Genomic DNA, 16,717 nt, shown 5'->3' with positions numbered 1-16,717 from the left:
TGTATAGTTGTGATGCATGTATTTTTTTAATGATTTAAATAACTCATTTCTTTTGCCCCGAATACCCTTAAAAATAGACCCATTAAAGCTCTTTTTTACGAATTGCTTTCGCTCACAGAGCTTTCACTCAATTTATTAATTTGGCTGAAACGGACTTAGTTGCCCATTCCGTAGGGAGCTTCGCTACGGACGGGAACGTAGTAGTCTCCGGCCACCATGTAGGCGTTGGTAGTGGCGCCCATGTGGACGGAGCTGTAGGAGCTGCCGCAGGCCTTGGAGACGGCCTCCTCGTAGTCTCCGCACTTCATGGTAGGGAAGTTGTTCTGCTGAACGGACTCGGCATAGTAGATGACGGAACGGCTGTGGGCGCAGGATCCGGTCAGATCGACGCCGCAGCCGGGCTGGCTCTTGCCGCCGTTGGGGTAGAAAGCACCCTTGCCAATGGGCTTCAGGAATCCAAGGGTTCCTCCGTTGGTCTGGATGGACTCCACGTACCAGGCATCGGTGGAGCTCAAGCGCTTGTTGGGGGAGTCGTAGCTGAAGAGGGGCAGGGCGGGGTCCAGGCCGATGATGGTGTGGACCTGGCCGTTCTTGACGTTCTTGCCGGCATAGCCCGAAACATGGGCACCCAGGCTGTGGCCAATAATCATGGTGTTGTCCAGGTTGAGGCCGTGGCTGTTGCGCAGGAAGTTGATCAGATCAGCGACCTGCTCTCCCACTCCGGGAACGGCAACCACCGAGGAGGCGTAATCGACGGAACGGGCGCGTCCCCAGTCGACGGCGATCATGTTCATGTCTCCGTGGGAGAACCAGGCGTCGCGGACTCCGTAGTTGATGAACTCGTCCTTGCTGGAGGACCAACCGTGAATGGTGAAGCGGGTGGGGTTGTTAGGATTGAAGTGGGAGCCGGAAATAGAGGCGGAAGTGGCCTTAATTTCCTGAGGGTTGTCACGGTTCGAGTGGGTGTACAGGTAGAAGGTCACGGGGTTGAGGACGCTGCGTCCCTCCTTGCGGCTGCTGGCGTCCAGGAAGGCCTCGGCCACCTCACGGTCCATCCACTCCAGGCTTCCATCGACCTGCGGAACGTACCATCCGTTCTCACCATTCTCGCGGATCTCAACGGCATTTGCTGGGAATTAAAAGTGAAAAATTATTAAAATATGTTAATTTATATTTGTGGTTAATAAAGCAGTCTCTTTTAAGATAAGCTTTAGCTCAAAAGATGTTGAATATATTTAAAAGTGAAGCCCATAATGGTAATAAGTCTTAAGAGTCACATCAACAAAGAACTTAAAAAGATCTCACAGAAAAGTGTATTAAAGTTACTTTTATGAACCAATAGAACGGTGATAAATGCTTAATTTGTTTATTCCCTCAAATTGAAATTAGCCCCTCTACTCACCCGCCAGTACACAGAAGGCTAGGGCCAAAAGCAGTTTCATCATTGTGGCAAAGTCAACTTCAACTAACAATCTGGGGGTGGCATGGAGTTGCCTTTATATATGGGACTCCATGGTCCGATGTTCCGATGGAATCTCCGACACATTGAAGCACCCCACTCGAGATAGGGCCAATGGATGGCCATTCGGACACTCGGACCACGCCGATTCGATAAGGACGTCGTGGTCGGAAGGTTCGAGGGGTGGAGCATGTGTTCCGGCAATCGGGCCTAAGTAGAATGTCCATCTTTCGTTTAATTTGATTGAATTCGATTTGATATTTTCGGCCGCGTGGCCCTTTTCGAGTGGTTCACGTTTCAGATAGAGGTCTGCAGTGACTGACGTCTTATTTAATCATCGTTTATATTATCTGTGTGTGGCCAGATACTTTATCAATTTGATATATTTTATCAATTCTTTGTTCGCTCATCACAGGTCCATTGGTATTTCAATATCGTATTATTTCAACATCATATGTAACTAGAAAAGGGTCGTAATCAAGATCGCAAAAAGGAGATGATTGCATAGTTATTGGATCTAATTTAAAAACTCTTATTATATTGAAAACATTGTGATATTGTTTCTGTTTTGGTCATTTCTTAATCTTTGAGTGTTTTTAAACAAAACAAATCTTAAGATTTAAATAGATGTTTATATGACAGCTTTATCTAACAAAAATACTCTACCAATACTTCAACTCTAATCAATCAACATTCATTGTGGAACTGGCATTTCTATAGTATATCATGCTTATACAGATATCTTATACAGATATATGGGAAATTTTAAATAGTTTTGCCTGATTAAAGTGCCTTTGTCTTAATCATTATGAATGGCGATTTGCATTCTAAAATAGACCCTCCATGTGGACTACCTTGATATTGAAAATAATGGAAAACACTTGGCTTTAAACAATGTCAGTAATTAAAGACCCCCTGGAAGTCCCAACCCCTATATAGATAAACTGACAGAAAATAGGACTAAAGTACTTGAGGCACATAGTATCTCTGCATTTATATTATTTATTATTCTTTCTTCGTTTTCTATTCAATCTTGCCGAATGGAGCTTTATCATTCACCGGCACATAGAAGTCCCCCTCGACCATGTAGGCATTAGTGTCGGCCCCCATGCGCACACTGCTGTAGGTACTTCCACACTCCTTGGCCACCGCCGCCTCGTAGTCCTTGCACTTGATGGTCCCGAAGTTGTCCTGGGTGACAGCTTCCACGTAATAGGTCACGGACCGCTGGTGGGAGCAGGAATTGTCGGTGGAGGAGCAGCCGGGCTGTGTTTTGCCGCCGTTCGGGTAGAACGCACCCTTGCCGATGGGCTTCAGGAATCCCAGCCGGCCTCCGTTCGTCTGGATGGACTCCACGTAGAAGGCGTCCTCGGTGGAGAGTCGCTTGTTGGGCTGGTCGTAGCTGAACAGTGGCATTGCCGGATCCAGGCCGATAATGGTGTGAACCCTTTTGTCGCCAACCGTCTTGCCAGCATAGCCAGCCACATGGGAGCCCAGGCTGTGACCAATCACCTCCAGAGTGTCCAGGGACATGTCGTGGTGCTCGTGCAGATACTTGATCATCTCGCCAACCTTGGCTCCGGCTCCGGGAACAGCCATCACCGAGGTGGCGTACTCCACCGATATGGCGCGAGCCCAGTTAACCACAATCACGTTATAGTCGCCTCGGGAAAGCCAGGCCTTGGTGATCTTCTTGTTCATGCTGTCCGTGTAGCGACCCTTCCATCCGTGTATCACAAATCGGGTGCCATGGTTCTTATTAAAGTGCGAGTCATCGACGGAGGCTTTTTCGGCTCTGATTTCCTTGCCCTCAGTAGGGTTATCCTTGGTGTACAAATAAAAGGTCACATCGTTAGAACGACCTTCGACCGAACTGCTTCTCAGCATGAGCTCCTCAGCCCGTTTCGTATCCATCCATTCCAAACTACCATCGTCCTTCGGAACAAACCATCCATTTTCGCCATTAACACGCTCTTCGACAGGCACAGCAAACACTGGTAGAAGAGTCAATTGTAGATTGTAATTTTTAATTCCCAAAGACTCACCTGCTGCAGCCAGAAGAGCCGAAAACAAGATTACTTTCATTTTGGTATTTTAACCGAATAGTGTCTAGGATGGGTTACATTTTGCGCTTTTATAGGCTGCAGAAAGTACTCGAGTTTCAGATTCTTATCTACATCCATGAGCTGATAATATATGGTACGGTTTGATCTTTAGACTGGATGAAGAATATATATAAAAGTAAGCATAGTTAAAAACATAAAAGAGTGTAAGCTGTACGTTTTTTGATTCAAGAAGTTGTTTAAAGAAACAAAATAATCCCTTTTAACTAATAACTAATTGCTTGAATTAGTTATTACGAGGATATCAATATATTATGGAACTATGTATTGACTACCTATGACTACCCCCTGTCAGAGTATGAAAACATGTTATAATCTTTGGCTGATAGATATATTATAAAAAAAGAGCTAACTGATTAATCAAGTGGCTCGAAAATCCCTGCGTACTTCAGTTTCAAGTACTCTTTTCAAAGCTGGTAGCGAGCTATTGACTTTGATGGGTTTCTGCTTTGTTGCTGAGTGGGGGGATTTTGTTTTTTGGTTTTAGAGATTCTGGCAGGTGGAAAACAAAGTGTTTAAAGATTAGAAGAATGTTACCTTTCTATTAGGATTAATTGCATTATTAAAGGTATTTTGAAGTATTTTGATGAGTATTAAAATTTAATGCGTATTAATGAGAATATGAATAAAAATAAAACTCCATAAAAAATTATTTTTAAACGTTGAGCATTTTATTCAGAGTTTTTGCATCAAAAGGCCAATCTATTCGATCTTGCCGAAAGGAGCCTTGTCATTCACCGGCACATAGAAGTCACCATCGACCATGTAGGCATTGGTGATGGCTCCCATGCGGACGGAGCTGTAGGTGCTGCCGCACTTCTTGGACACAGCGTCCTCGTAGTCGGAGCACTTGATGGTTCCGAAGTTGTCCTCGGTGATGGCCTCGGCGTAGTAGAGAACGGAGCGACCGTGGGAGCAGGATCCGGTGGCATCCAGGCCGCAGCCGGGCTGCTTCTTGCCGCCGTTGGGGTAGAAGGCACCCTTGCCGATGGGCTTCAGGAATCCCAGCTTGCCGCCGTTGGTCTGGATAGACTCGACGTAGTGGGCGTCATCGGTGGAGAGGCGCTTGGCGGGCTTGTCGTAGCTGAAGAGGGGCAGGGCAGGGTCCAAACCCACGATGGTGTGGATGCGACGGTCTCCGACGGTCTTTCCAGCGTAGCCGGCAACATGGGCACCCAGGCTGTGGCCAATCACCTCCAGGCTGTCCAGGGAGAGGCCATGGTGTTCGTGCAGGTACTTGATCATCTCACCAACCTTAGCTCCGGCTCCGGGAACAGCCAGGACGGAGGATGCGTAGTCTACGGAACGAGCACGGGACCAGTCGACCACAATGACGTTGTAGTCGCCCTTGGAGAGCCAGGCCTTGGTAATGCGGGTGTTCATGTCGTCGGTGTACTTCTGGGTCCAGCCGTGGATAACGAAGCGGGTGCCATGGTCCTTGTTGAAGTGCGATCCCTCAATGGAGCTGGCCTTTGACTCGATCTTCTTGCCATCGGTGGGGTTGGACTTGGTGTAGAGGTAGAAGTTGACGGCGTTGGTGCTGATGCGTCCCTCGATCTGGGCGGCATTGTTCAGCATTTCCTCGGCGTCCTTGGTGGTCATCCACTCGAAGCTGCCATCGGCCTGGGGAACGTACCAGCCGTTCTCGCCATTGACACGCTCCTCGATGGGCACGGCGCTCACTAGAAAAAATTTAATTTTATTAGAGTCCTATTGGAGGTCCTTTCTTTAGTAAAACACTTACCAGCGGCCAGCAGAGCGGCTAAAACAATAAAGACTTTCATATTGGTGGTCCGATCCAATTGTGATGTTGAGGGCCAGTTGTTCCGGCCTTTTATAGGAATACGGTAATCACCTTTTAATATCAATAAGCACTTGACCACTTTGACTGCCGTGCGAGCGATGAGATAGGACCGATACCATGATTAGAACATGTTTTTGATAGCGAATGCCTTTTCTCCTGCGTAGATGATAAGCGTGGAAATTCAAGAGCCGTTTGTTTGTACTTGCATCACCCTTTTGATAAGGCTCTGAAAGTCACGATCGCCAAAAGTGGGTGTGGTGGTGTCTTTGCTAGTCATGAGTGAAGAAGGATTTCAAAAATGCTCAAGAGGTAATTTGATTAGAGGTGCAATTGATGAGATGAGGTCTGCTGGTTAAATAGTTTGACCACAGTGCGTATGAGTTATATATTGTTTGCCGCCGAAATGAATTCGGAGAATAATATTAAAATATAAAAATATTTTATGAGAAATTTAAATCATTAAGGCAATTTAAAATTTCAAATAAATAAATTCAACTGCAATCAAATATTATTTTACAAAACTATAAATATAATAGCGTATGACTGCTGTTTCATAATCATGGCTATTGATATTTAACCCTCTAAGACTTAAGCATGCCTGAAGGCACGTATTTTTTTTGGCTTTAAAAAATAAAATTACATCTTTTCAATTGTTTAAGAGCTTCGGAGCTCTTCAAAGATGAGACTAATAATTTTGTGTGCTTTTTACCAACCGCCAAAAATTATTTAAACGATTGAGAAGTTCTTAATTTATTTGTTAAGGCCAAAAACGTGATACGTGCCTTCAGGCAGCTTTGGCTTAAAGGGTTAAGAATTGTTTTTATTCTTTCTTCTAATAACATAGAAGTGTATCAAAACAGTCATAAAAGTTGTTTATACTTTGTATTAGATTAGCTCCTCTATGGTTGCAAAAATTTCATTCGAACTGTTGTCCGGAACTTATATAATTTAGATAATAAATATTAAGGAGCTATTTTAAGGAAACCTTGGAAAATTATATCATCATTAAAGATATTATGAACTAGTATCCATAAAGTTAGAGAAGCATTTTTTTTGTTATTAAATAAAACGTCTGTTTTGTATACCCTTGTAATTAGTTACCCTTGTAACTAAAAATAAAATTTGGGGTGATATCAATCTTGATACTCTCTAGGTGTGATCCTGACCCCTAGAGTCGATTAAGACTTTTCTCAGTTTAAAGAGTGTCTCTGTTTTAAAGCTATGGATTTAAGCTATCAGCCAAACTTTGCACACATCCTTCTTTTCTTTGCACGCAGTTAACAAGTCGGAACGGCTGATATTGGTCAACTGTAACCTTTAGCTTCCATATAGCTGATAGATCGGGAATGCTATAACATGCCATAATAGGAATGCTTTAATAGTTGGAAGGATTTCTATTCTATGGGAAGGATTCAATTTTGAGCTACATATCCGATCTACAAAACTTCATATGGATCGGCCGGCTGTATACCATAGCTGCCATATAACTGAACGGTTGAAAATCACACAACCTTGGTGTTTTTTGAAGATGTTTATTTTTTGAAGAAATTTGAGTTTGATTAATTTCAGTATAATGAATTATAAGGATGGGCCAGTTATATCCGATCCGAAATATATCTAATATACGAACTGCTACTTAACAGAAAGGCTACCATATAAAGGAAATTATATTTAATTTATTTACAGTTAAAAAAATACTCCAGAATGTGTTCATAACACGTTACCAAGAAACCATCATAGACTCTTAATTAGTAATTGTAAAGACATAATTATTTATTGGACTCTTTGTTTAAGCCTTCATCAATTAAAACATTGTTGAGCAATTTTTAGGAAGACTTGAAAGGAAATCCAGTCATGAGTGACCAATAGAAGTCATAAAAGTTGATAGACTAATTAATGATAGCTGATTTTTCGCCAGATAATTCCCCCATGAATTATGGCCATCGTATAGGTTTTTATGGCTCGATAAGGCATGTTCATTGATGGAAAGTCAAGGTGATTTCTTAACCCCGTTTCCGTAAGTGAGTAAAAATTGTATTTTCAGTGTTCTGGAGTATTTTCTGGTTTTATTGCGTCGAGTTTAGTTAATCATGCCGAAGGGGGCCTTGCTGTTCACGGGCACATAGAAGTCACCGGCGACCATGTAGGCATTGGTGTCAGCTCCCATGCGGACGGAGCTGTAGGTGCTACCGCATTCCTTGGCCACGGCGTTCTCGTAGTCGTTGCACTTGATTGTTCCAAAGTTGTCCTGGGCGACGGCCTCGGCATAGTAGGTGGTGGAGCGGCCGTGGGAGCAGGCTCCAGTCACATCAGCGATGCAGCCGGGTTGGGACTTGCCGCCGTTGGGGTAGAAGGCACCCTTGCCGATGGGCTTCAGGAATCCAAGGGTTCCGCCGTTGGTCTGGATCGACTCCACGTACCAAGCGTCATCGGAGTTGAGGCGCTTGTTGGGCTTGTTGTAGCTGAAGAGGGGCAGGGCGGGGTCCAGACCCACAATGGTGTGCACCTGGCCGTCAGCGTTCTTGCCAGCATATCCGGCCACATGGGCGCCCAGGCTGTGGCCAATGAAGTACAAGTTGTCGAAGGACATGCCGCGGTAATCCTTCAGGAAGTTCGCCATGGCAGCCACCTTCTTGCCGGTCTTGGCGACGGCCATCACGGAGGTGGCGTAGTCGACGGAACGTGCACGGGCCCAGTCAACGACAATAATGTTGTAGTCACCCTTAGACAGCCAGGCGTCGCGGATGTCCTTGTTCATGCTGTTCACGTAGCTCTGGGTCCAGCCATGGATCACGAAGCGAGTGGGATGATCGGCATTGAAGTTGGAGGCGTCGATCGACTTGGCGGTGGCCTTGATGCTCTTGCCCTTGGTGGGGTTGGATTTGGTGTACAGGTAGAAGTTAACGGGCACGGTGGTCAGGCCGCGATCCTCCATGCGCTCTTGGGCGTCCATCCACTCCTCGGCAACATCCATGTCTACCCACTCGAAGGAACCGTCCTGCTGGGGAACGTACCAGCCGTTCTCCCCATTGACGCGCTCGGATTCCTCCAGAGCATAAGCGGAAGCTAAAAGGAATTCGATTCATTTTATTAAAATTAGTTTTTGAAAAAACTGTATTTCAGATAAAAGATGTATCTTTGTATCGACTTTTTGCTTTGGTCAAATTTAAAAAATTTTTTTTTTGTTTAGCTCCGATGATAACCTTCTGAATATTAAATTATATAAACATTTTTAAGAAAGTTTATGCTAAAATAATTCCCCATTTGATGGACGACATGGAACTCTAGAAACTTACCGGCCAGAGCCACGAATGCCAAAAGAACAAAAGTCTTCATATTGTAGTAGAACCCACAACTGATGGTTGGTCAACTTGGAAGCCGGGTCTTTTATAGGTCCCATGGTGGCCAACTTATCGGCGGGAGATTAGATCGTTTTTTTCGTTGGCTGACTAGGTGGTATTCGAACATTTAAATTAATCAGGCCCCACTGCAAGAGTTATTTTTTTGTTTTTTAGGAATTCGGAATCTGATGGAAACATTATCTATTGATTGCCTTTTGAATTGCGTCGACGATTTGAGACAGATACTTCAAGATTTCTGCGTTAATGCACGAAAAGAATCCATGCTTATGGGGAATTCTATTGTATTTAATCACGAACTAGTATTTATTCTGTCAGCTATCGATTACAAAGGGTGCGACACTCGTGCCTTGAAGGTTTTCTTAATCTCCTGTAAGTCGCCTCGAGTATACTTAATAATACGTATCATTAAATGGGCATTTAATTTCGCACTTCAGTGCATTCCTACGCCTCGGGCTTTCCTTATCGTGTCCAGAAAGGTGGAGTGTAATCTCTGACAGGGATTGGTCGCCAACAAATGAAGTGGATACATTGTAAGCCCAGGTTCGGTCGCAATTTTTCCCGCGGAAGCCTGAAGAACCTGGAGATTATCTCAATTAATCTATTTAATCGGAAGTTACAGCGCTTTTCAGCCGATTTAAAAGTGCGGTATACTTTCAGGCTCACTTGTCCTTTTTATTCTCATAATGACCACTTAATTATCGTTCAGCCAAAGATTAATTCAATTAATAACGCAAATATGAACACGACCACAACTGCAGGCCACCCACACCGAGTCCTGGGAGCCTAGCATTGCCTTTGTGGACACAGGACCTGAAAAGTGGAGGCGGGGCGGAGGCAGATTCAATGAATATCTCGAATTAATAGCTTTTTGAAAAGTGTCGCATTTCCCGTGGCACGTGCACCCATCCTGATAAATGGTTCCTCGAACATTTGATTAAGCAAATTAAATGAAAAAAGCAGGCTTCCCGGCTAATTTGCATAACCAATAGAGGATAGGTGGGCTGCTAAATATCTGCAGGATTGAAACTGGCTTGGGGATGAAGTACTTTGCTCTCTTATTTCGAGCATTATGTCATCATAGATGGTCAAAAAACAAATAACGGAATTCTCTCAATTTAAATCCTATTTAAGGGGACTTGAGGCCACAAATCACTGGCATACATGTGTGGGCAAATATGTGAGCAGGGACCAAGCAATAAAATTCAATTTTACGCAGGAGCCGCAAGAAACAATAAACTTGTCAGCCCATAAATAAGGACAGGAGGAAAATAAAATTTTTGCTCTTTTGGATTTTTGAATGGGGGTGCAGGCAGGGTGAAGGTCAAGAAATACCCTTATCTGGCTGGCGGTGTGCTCGAAAAGCTCACTCTAAAAATATTTTATCGGGTGATTAACTGTATGAATCTCAAGTAGAGGCAGGAAACTCAGGACTTCAGTCCAAACAGCTGCACATACTTTGCCAAAAAAATACTTGTCATACTCAAGAGCTAATTGGGCCGCAAGGACACACGGAAGCCACCCGTCGGGCTTGCCTATTTAAATACTGGGTGGAGGGTGGTGAATGTGGCTGGCTTTTCTGGCATTTCCTTCAACTACAATATACATCTACATAGATGTGGCTGCTGTTGACTTTGCCCCAAGCAAAATTACTCTTGACGGTTGCTCATTAATTATAATGACAAACATGCCGCAGAAAGTGCCAAAATGATTCTGACAACAGTGTTAAAGATATTGCCAGTTGTGGTTAAGGTTGCACGGGAAAAAGGGTTTTTCTTTATCAGGTCTTTATTAAATAAAATGTTATGATAGTAAAGAAATATTAAAATGGATTAACCTAGAAAGAGTACTTTTTTCTTATGTTTAAAGAGGAAATAATAAACTCAATTGTAGTTACTTTAATGGCTTAAGTAAAAATCAAATATTAAAACCATTTTTTCACAGTGCGTCAAAACATGACGGCAAAAGTGACTACTACCTGTAAACATAAACACGGCCAACAGCAAAAGGACTGCTCTGACTTTGGCTAAAGGATGTGCCTGGCTGGCGAAAGTAAATATTTTGTTGCAACATTCTGTGGCAGCTGGATGCCAACCCGTTTGGCTTTTACTCACTGCATTTGGCCGTGCCCCGGGACAGCATTAAATTCTATTTTCCGGTTGGAAACCCCCGAACCCCCGCTATGAACAAATCTTCCACATCCCACAAATTGGCCCATGGAAATCCTGAAAATTTGCTGTAATCTGGGCTTTCTTTAAAAATATTTTTCCGGGGCCACCTTTTTTTGGCTGAGCTGAGTTCTTTGCTCCCCGGTTTGTCGCTAGCTAGAAAATTGAATTTATGAAATACATTTTCGACATGTCTGCCACCTGTTTTTTTTTCGAATGTTTTCATGGGGAAGCCTTTGTTGTTGGCTTCCATTTTTTACGCTTAGCCTAAAAGGCCGCTAAACAAAATTACGCGCCAACTAAGCCCAAGAAATCTGATTTTATGCCATTTTTTTTGTGCCGGTCGGAAAAATCTAAGACGTTATTACATTTTCAATGGCGCGCCCATATATCCACGGCCCGGCTTCCATTCGTGTACGTGATTTCTTGTCAATATTTTGCATTTTATTTTATTACCAACATTATTTTCATGTTCCAGTCCGCCGTGGTGCCTTTCTGTTGCCCAAGGCCTCGTATTCGTCCTGTTTTAATTTGGATTTGTTGTCGGTTCTCCCGTTTTAGCATTTTTATTTTTGTGTATTCCATCGAGTGGTAGTGCGGTTTTGTATATTTCGAATATCGAACATGGAGAGCTTCTCCGGCATGTAATTATTTTGTGTGTTTTTGGCATTCGACGCACATTTTCCATGTCTTGTTAATACAAAATTGATGAGCTGTTCATTAATCAGGAGTCCCGAACAAGGCAAATTTTTTGATTACCTGCCGAATACGTTATGAGCCTGGAATTTCTTGGAATTTAGAGTGCAATTAAATTCATCATTGGCTCTCCCTTAAACCTAATTTCCTCCCAGCATTTCTGGGCCAAAAAGTAATTATTAATTTCGTAGCCATTTGGAATTTTGTGCTTCTATGCTTCCTGATGTCACTTGTCGAGCCAAAAGGTTTGATCCATTTTCACTTCTTCGGGCAGCGATTTGCTCGAATGACATTAATGAATAAATTCCTCAACTTTTGGCCGGAAATATAAACCAAAAGAGTCCAAAATACCAATATACGCAAAGCCAAACGTTTTAAATGGGGTTTCTGATTTTCGCGGAAAGAGAAAGCTTTCGGGGAGTCAAGGAATTTTTTAGGATAATTGATAAAAAATACAGTCGTGGTGGGAGGATGGGAAGATGATAAGAAAAAACAGCTCACGCACACGCTCAGACACTTTGGAAAGGCTCGTCCTCATTATTGTGCTGAGATAAGCAATTTACCCACTTGATAACCTTATCCTGTCCTTGCTGAGGGTGGTTGGGTGTTTGCGTGGTGGAGACTTGTTCGTCTGTCAGTTGTTCTTCCGAGTTCATTCAGCGAGATATTAAAACGAAGTGAAGCTGAGCTGAAATGATATGGAGTTAAATGGTTCGATGGCAGGCAGCAAGTCAACTCATCGAAAGGCCCAAGTTTAAATTACTTTCATTTCCCCCATTTGTGCACTCGGATATTTCGATATTAACTTTCTTATTACTTACTTTTAATTGCTTGCCATGGAAACACGATGCATATTGGTTTGGCTTTCCAAAAAATTCAGGGAATGACTACGTGTATGAAGTTATTAAATTTACGAAGGAGTTAAAAATGATAAAAGGCTTGTATAATAAAATAGAGACCTTTTCAATTGAAAAATGCGTGTGCTTATAAATACAACTACAAAACGTTAAAGTTCAAACTTAATTTATTTGAAAGACATCTGTCGACTAAATATATTTTTGTCTCCCCTTCATATACATATATTTTTCGTACAACTCCAACCAACATCCAACAAGGATTCTCTTATCCTTTCAAAACGCTCGTCTGTTTTCCATCTTGATGGATGGTTGCATATTTACGCTTATTATGGCGATTTATTATGCAAAAGATTACGCCCTGCCCTGAAACTCTTATACAGGCAGCTGTCCAAAAGTATGCAACGTTTTTGGTAAACGAAAATATTTGCAGGAGAATATTAAGTACCCGCCGTGTTGCACACAGCTACGGAAAATCTGTAATTTTCAGGACTCAGGCTAATCATGGCATTCTCTTTTACTTGCAGATGGCATAAATAACTTCTGGGCCACCATGAGAAGAACTTTGGAAGGCAGCTAAGTTTCCAAGGACAAGAAGTTGGCGAGCAGCTTGCAGGCCAGCCTCGAGAACACACTTGAATGGAGTTGGACAAAGGCCTGGCGATGTGGCCCCGACGGCGGTTACAGAGTGTTTTTTATATAGCGCCACAGGAGCCGTTGCTGCGGCACGAGGAGGATGACTACCAGGACGAGCTGTTCGCCCTGCCCGATTCCGCCTCTTTGCTGTACAATGAAACCACGGCACTGGCGGAAGAGGAGCTGCACGAAGGGTACGGCTCCAGCACACCGGCACTCAATGGCCTGGAGGGCGAGAGCTTCAATGTCACCGTGCTCATGAACTTCAGCTGCGATGCCGACGACACCCAATCGGAGGATCTGTGGAGCAGTGTCTACTTCAAGAGCACCGTCTACCTGCTGTACATTCCCATATTCATATTTGCCCTGATCGGCAATGGGACCGTGTGCTATATCGTCCAAAGCACCCCGCGCATGCGCACCGTAACCAATTACTTTATCGCCAACCTGGCCCTGGGCGACATCTTGATGTCCCTCTTCTGCGTACCCTCCTCCTTCATATCACTTCTCATTCTAAATTACTGGCCCTTTGGCATCGCCCTCTGCCACTTTGTTAACTACTCGCAGGCGGTGTCAGTCCTGGTCAGCGCCTACACCCTGGTGGCCATCAGCATCGATCGGTACATAGCCATCATGTGGCCCCTCAGGCCGCGCATCACCAAACGGTGAGTTCATAATGGTGGGCAGGTGAGAAGCAGGTGCCAGCCGGTGGGAGGGGGATATTTCATGGAAATAATTTACACATTTGTTGGGCTTCAACCCGTGGAAGCATTAAAATGCCAACTATTTATGGCCATTTGTGAAGTATTAAATAGGAACTTCGCTTATAAATGAAAAGTAAAGTAATAAGTAGATTAATTGAATTTTTAATAAAACTCTGAAGCGGAATTTGGCGTTTGGTTTTATTCACTAAGAGCATAGTTTTTAATAGCTAATATTTTATACTGCTGCATGTGCATAATATTTTATTCGTTTGAATGCTTGAATAAATATAAGCCTTTTCTAATTGCAAGCTTTAATTAAATGAATTATATGTTGATGTGTTTCAAAGGATGTCAAATGTTTTTTCTCAACTTGGCAAATAGTACATTGAATTTAATAAATATTTAAAAATGTTTGCTGATTTATACTTTATTATTTAGATTATTAATTAAAAAGATACTCGTGGCGGCTTAGTATTAGAAGCGATATTTTTAATTGAAAATAATTATATTTCAGTGAGTTATTCAATTTAAGTATAAACTTTAAGAAAAGGCATAATAAAAAATCCGATAAGAGTCTAATTTGCGCGTGAAAGTGAGTCCTCATGCACTGTGAACTCCGAGTACCAACTATGGACCTTCATTGCCGTGCTTGGACATAGTTAAGTGGGCGCTGGGGTATTTACACTGCTATCCACTTTGGCCGCTTGACCCGAATGGGCTCCCCTCTTGGGACGTGGTTTTCAGGAGGCATTTAGTTAGACGGTCGCTGAGCACGTCGGCTCGTGTTAATTGGTTTAAATAGTAATCCGAGACCCTGACGCAGGCGTTTGCTCGAAAATCCAAAACGGCCGGTGGATGGACAGCGGATGGCTAGCACGCATTGCAAACGTCAATTTGTTTTGGTAACAAGATACAGCTGTTGGCGCCTCACAGCTCACAAATGCCCCCATAACCCAGCAGTGTCACTCCATCAAGCCATCTATGTATATCATAGATGGAAAACTGGCGTGAGTATTTCATGCTCGATTTTTGATGGCAGCTGTTGGGTTATCTTTGTGGCTTAATTCAATTGAATACTAGGTTTAAAAAATATATACAAATTTTATATCTCATATATGCTAAGTTTAGGTACGTTATGGGATATTTTTAAAGGTTTTTAATTGTCTTTAAAAAATAAGTTCTTATGACTTAAAAGTTTTCCCAAAAATGTGACTCCATAATAAGCTTTTAATTAAATAACGAGCTAGAAACATTTTAGAAATATATTAGATAAAAAGATGTGTTTATTTAAGATATTATTTATAAGATATTTTGTATATATGTATGTATGCATATACATAAGAATTAGTCCAATACCTTGCATTATTACTTACTTACAATACTTACTTAAAGCCAGTGTACATTTAAAGAACCTAAACCATAAACATTTTCGTCTTTTACTATGCTCTATTCCTGAGTGAAATTATTTCTCCCAGTGTTCACTTCCTGGGCCAATGAAAGCAATATCTTACGTCAGTATTAGCGTGCATGTGTTTGCGTGCCACGAAAGCCATCCTTTGTGGCTTCTGCAAATATTTGCGGGGACAAGTAAATACGGCTGATAATTATTCAACATGTCTGTAATTTACGCACACGCAGCTACCGCAAAAGTGGTCTTTAAGCCAAGCCCCACCGCCGAGCTTAATGTCTGCTTACCATGCTCACTTCCTTCGGATCAGATGGCAAAAGTCTGGGAGGGATCAGAGGGATGCCAGCTGGATACCAACTCACATCACTCATACGTCACCGCGTCACATAGAGGGTGGTGGGCGAACACTTTTTAAACTGTTTAAGAATTCATAAACACATTTTTTCTCAAGAAAATGAAAGTGGATTACAGATTATCTAAAAATAACAGACATGTTAAGAATTTATAAAGAAATCAAAAGTACTTACCCGGCACTCATCTTCTCGACGTTTCTTCTTTGCAGATATGCCAAATTTATCATCGGTGGCGTTTGGTTTATTGCACTGGCCACGGCTTTTCCCATACCTGTTGTTTCCCGGCTCGTGTTGCCAGGGTCGCCGTGGCATCAAAAATGTGAGAAGTAAGTACCGACCTACTGAAACCATAAACAACGCCACAATGACAACAAAACAGACAGGGAAGCGAAGGGATTCTCAAGAAGAGTTTAAGGGCACTGAGAAAAAATATGACTTTAATAATTCTTTTCAATATATAAACTGTGGCATAATAAAATATTATAGTTTGAATTAAAATTAAAAACTAATAACTATAGTCCAAGTCATTTATATAAACAAGTCTGAAGCCAAGAACTTGTTAGTCCCATTGACTTTTTAAGGAATCTTTTAGAAAAATATATATTTTCAAAGATAAGTGTAAAATTTTGCAGTCGTCCTGTGAAGAATTGAAAAATTTCATGGTCTTGCCGTCGTGTCAGGACTGATGTCCTTGGCATTAGGCCTTAATGCTGCCATTTTTAGGAATTCCCACTTAAAGAGAAGCGCTGGATGCCAAAAGGATGTTGGAATTTTCATTTTTTTGTTTTCCCAGGGCACGTTCTCAAGTGGTTGGCAAATAAAATATATTACACACATTTTTGTTCGCCTTCCCTCAGCCGAACAAAAAAATCTGAGAGTCAACCGGCCGAGCTTCTGCTCGTCAGTATTTTTAACTTTTCCTTTGCCAAAAGACAAACAGCCAGTGGGCGAGGATAATGCAAATGCAAATAACAAACTCATCTGCCGGATGCTTACACTTAGTTCAAGTATGCGGGGCACGTTATGGAAGGGCCAAAGTCATGTCTAATTATAAGTGCTCTACGTTGGCATGAGTTCGAAAAAAGGACAATGGCAGGACCAATGCGGGAGCTTTGAGTTACAAGTAAACAATAGGCTAAGTGTGACTATTAGT

The 16,717-nt window shown here is 42.6% G+C and overlaps 4 protein-coding genes across 5 annotated transcripts in view; 1 reads left to right on the top strand and 3 right to left on the bottom strand.

The window, feature by feature from the left end:
- The window catches only part of LOC6505912 (RYamide receptor), a 57,240-nt gene that overhangs the window by 9,007 nt on the left and 31,516 nt on the right, over window positions 1-16,717 (top strand). For both annotated transcript variants that reach the window (XM_032449591.1, XM_014905351.3), the window contains exons 2-3: window positions 12,991-13,764; window positions 15,774-15,890. In XM_032449591.1, coding sequence (XP_032305482.1) covers window positions 13,103-13,764; window positions 15,774-15,890 — 779 coding nt within the window. In that variant the 5' untranslated portion in view covers window positions 12,991-13,102. The remainder of the gene's footprint in view (window positions 1-12,990; window positions 13,765-15,773; window positions 15,891-16,717) is intronic.
- LOC6505612 (phospholipase A1) lies at window positions 103-1,543 on the bottom strand. Its single transcript, XM_001964563.4, has 2 exons — window positions 1,403-1,543; window positions 103-1,129 (listed from the first exon to the last, which is right to left on the bottom strand). Exons 1-2 carry the CDS (start codon window positions 1,443-1,445, stop codon window positions 156-158), a joined length of 1,017 nt encoding a protein of 338 aa, XP_001964599.1. The 5' UTR covers window positions 1,446-1,543; the 3' UTR covers window positions 103-155.
- On the bottom strand, window positions 2,436-8,766 carry LOC6505608. The gene is made up of 5 exons (XM_001964566.4): window positions 8,683-8,766; window positions 7,469-8,452; window positions 5,327-5,413; window positions 4,338-5,264; window positions 2,436-3,453 (listed from the first exon to the last, which is right to left on the bottom strand). The coding sequence occupies exons 1-5, from the start codon at window positions 8,720-8,722 to the stop codon at window positions 2,483-2,485; spliced, it is 3,009 nt and encodes a 1,002-aa protein (XP_001964602.2). The 5' UTR covers window positions 8,723-8,766; the 3' UTR covers window positions 2,436-2,482.
- On the bottom strand, window positions 4,232-5,445 carry LOC6505609 (phospholipase A1). Its single transcript, XM_001964565.4, has 2 exons — window positions 5,327-5,445; window positions 4,232-5,264 (listed from the first exon to the last, which is right to left on the bottom strand). Exons 1-2 carry the CDS (start codon window positions 5,364-5,366, stop codon window positions 4,285-4,287), a joined length of 1,020 nt encoding a protein of 339 aa, XP_001964601.1. The 5' UTR covers window positions 5,367-5,445; the 3' UTR covers window positions 4,232-4,284.

This window comes from Drosophila ananassae, chromosome 2L (genome assembly GCF_017639315.1).
Source record: "Drosophila ananassae strain 14024-0371.13 chromosome 2L, ASM1763931v2, whole genome shotgun sequence".
NCBI lineage: Eukaryota > Metazoa > Arthropoda > Insecta > Diptera > Drosophilidae > Drosophila > Drosophila ananassae.
Note: the sequence above shows the minus strand (reverse complement) of the source record. Positions and strands in the feature narration are given on the sequence as shown.

What these genes read in the sequence shown, in the direction of transcription:
- LOC6505609 (XM_001964565.4), bottom strand. Translation starts at nt 5,366, where the DNA reads ATGAAAGTCTTTATTGTTTTAGCCGCTCTGCTGGCCGCTG. An exon ending in AGCCGCTCTGCTGGCCGCTG is followed by an intron (nt 5,265 to 5,326) that starts GTAAGTGTTTTA and finishes AATTTTTTCTAG; the next exon opens with TGAGCGCCGTGCCCATCGAG.
- LOC6505612 (XM_001964563.4), bottom strand. Translation starts at nt 1,445, where the DNA reads ATGATGAAACTGCTTTTGGCCCTAGCCTTCTGTGTACTGGCGG. An exon ending in AGCCTTCTGTGTACTGGCGG is followed by an intron (nt 1,130 to 1,402) that starts GTGAGTAGAGGG and finishes TTTAATTCCCAG; the next exon opens with CAAATGCCGTTGAGATCCGC.
- LOC6505608 (XM_001964566.4), bottom strand. Translation starts at nt 8,722, where the DNA reads ATGAAGACTTTTGTTCTTTTGGCATTCGTGGCTCTGGCCG. An exon ending in GGCATTCGTGGCTCTGGCCG is followed by an intron (nt 8,453 to 8,682) that starts GTAAGTTTCTAG and finishes AATTCCTTTTAG; the next exon opens with CTTCCGCTTATGCTCTGGAG. An exon ending in CAATGCCTACATGGTCGATG is followed by an intron (nt 3,454 to 4,337) that starts GTGACTTCTATG and finishes CTCTTCTACCAG; the next exon opens with TGTTTGCTGTGCCTGTCGAA.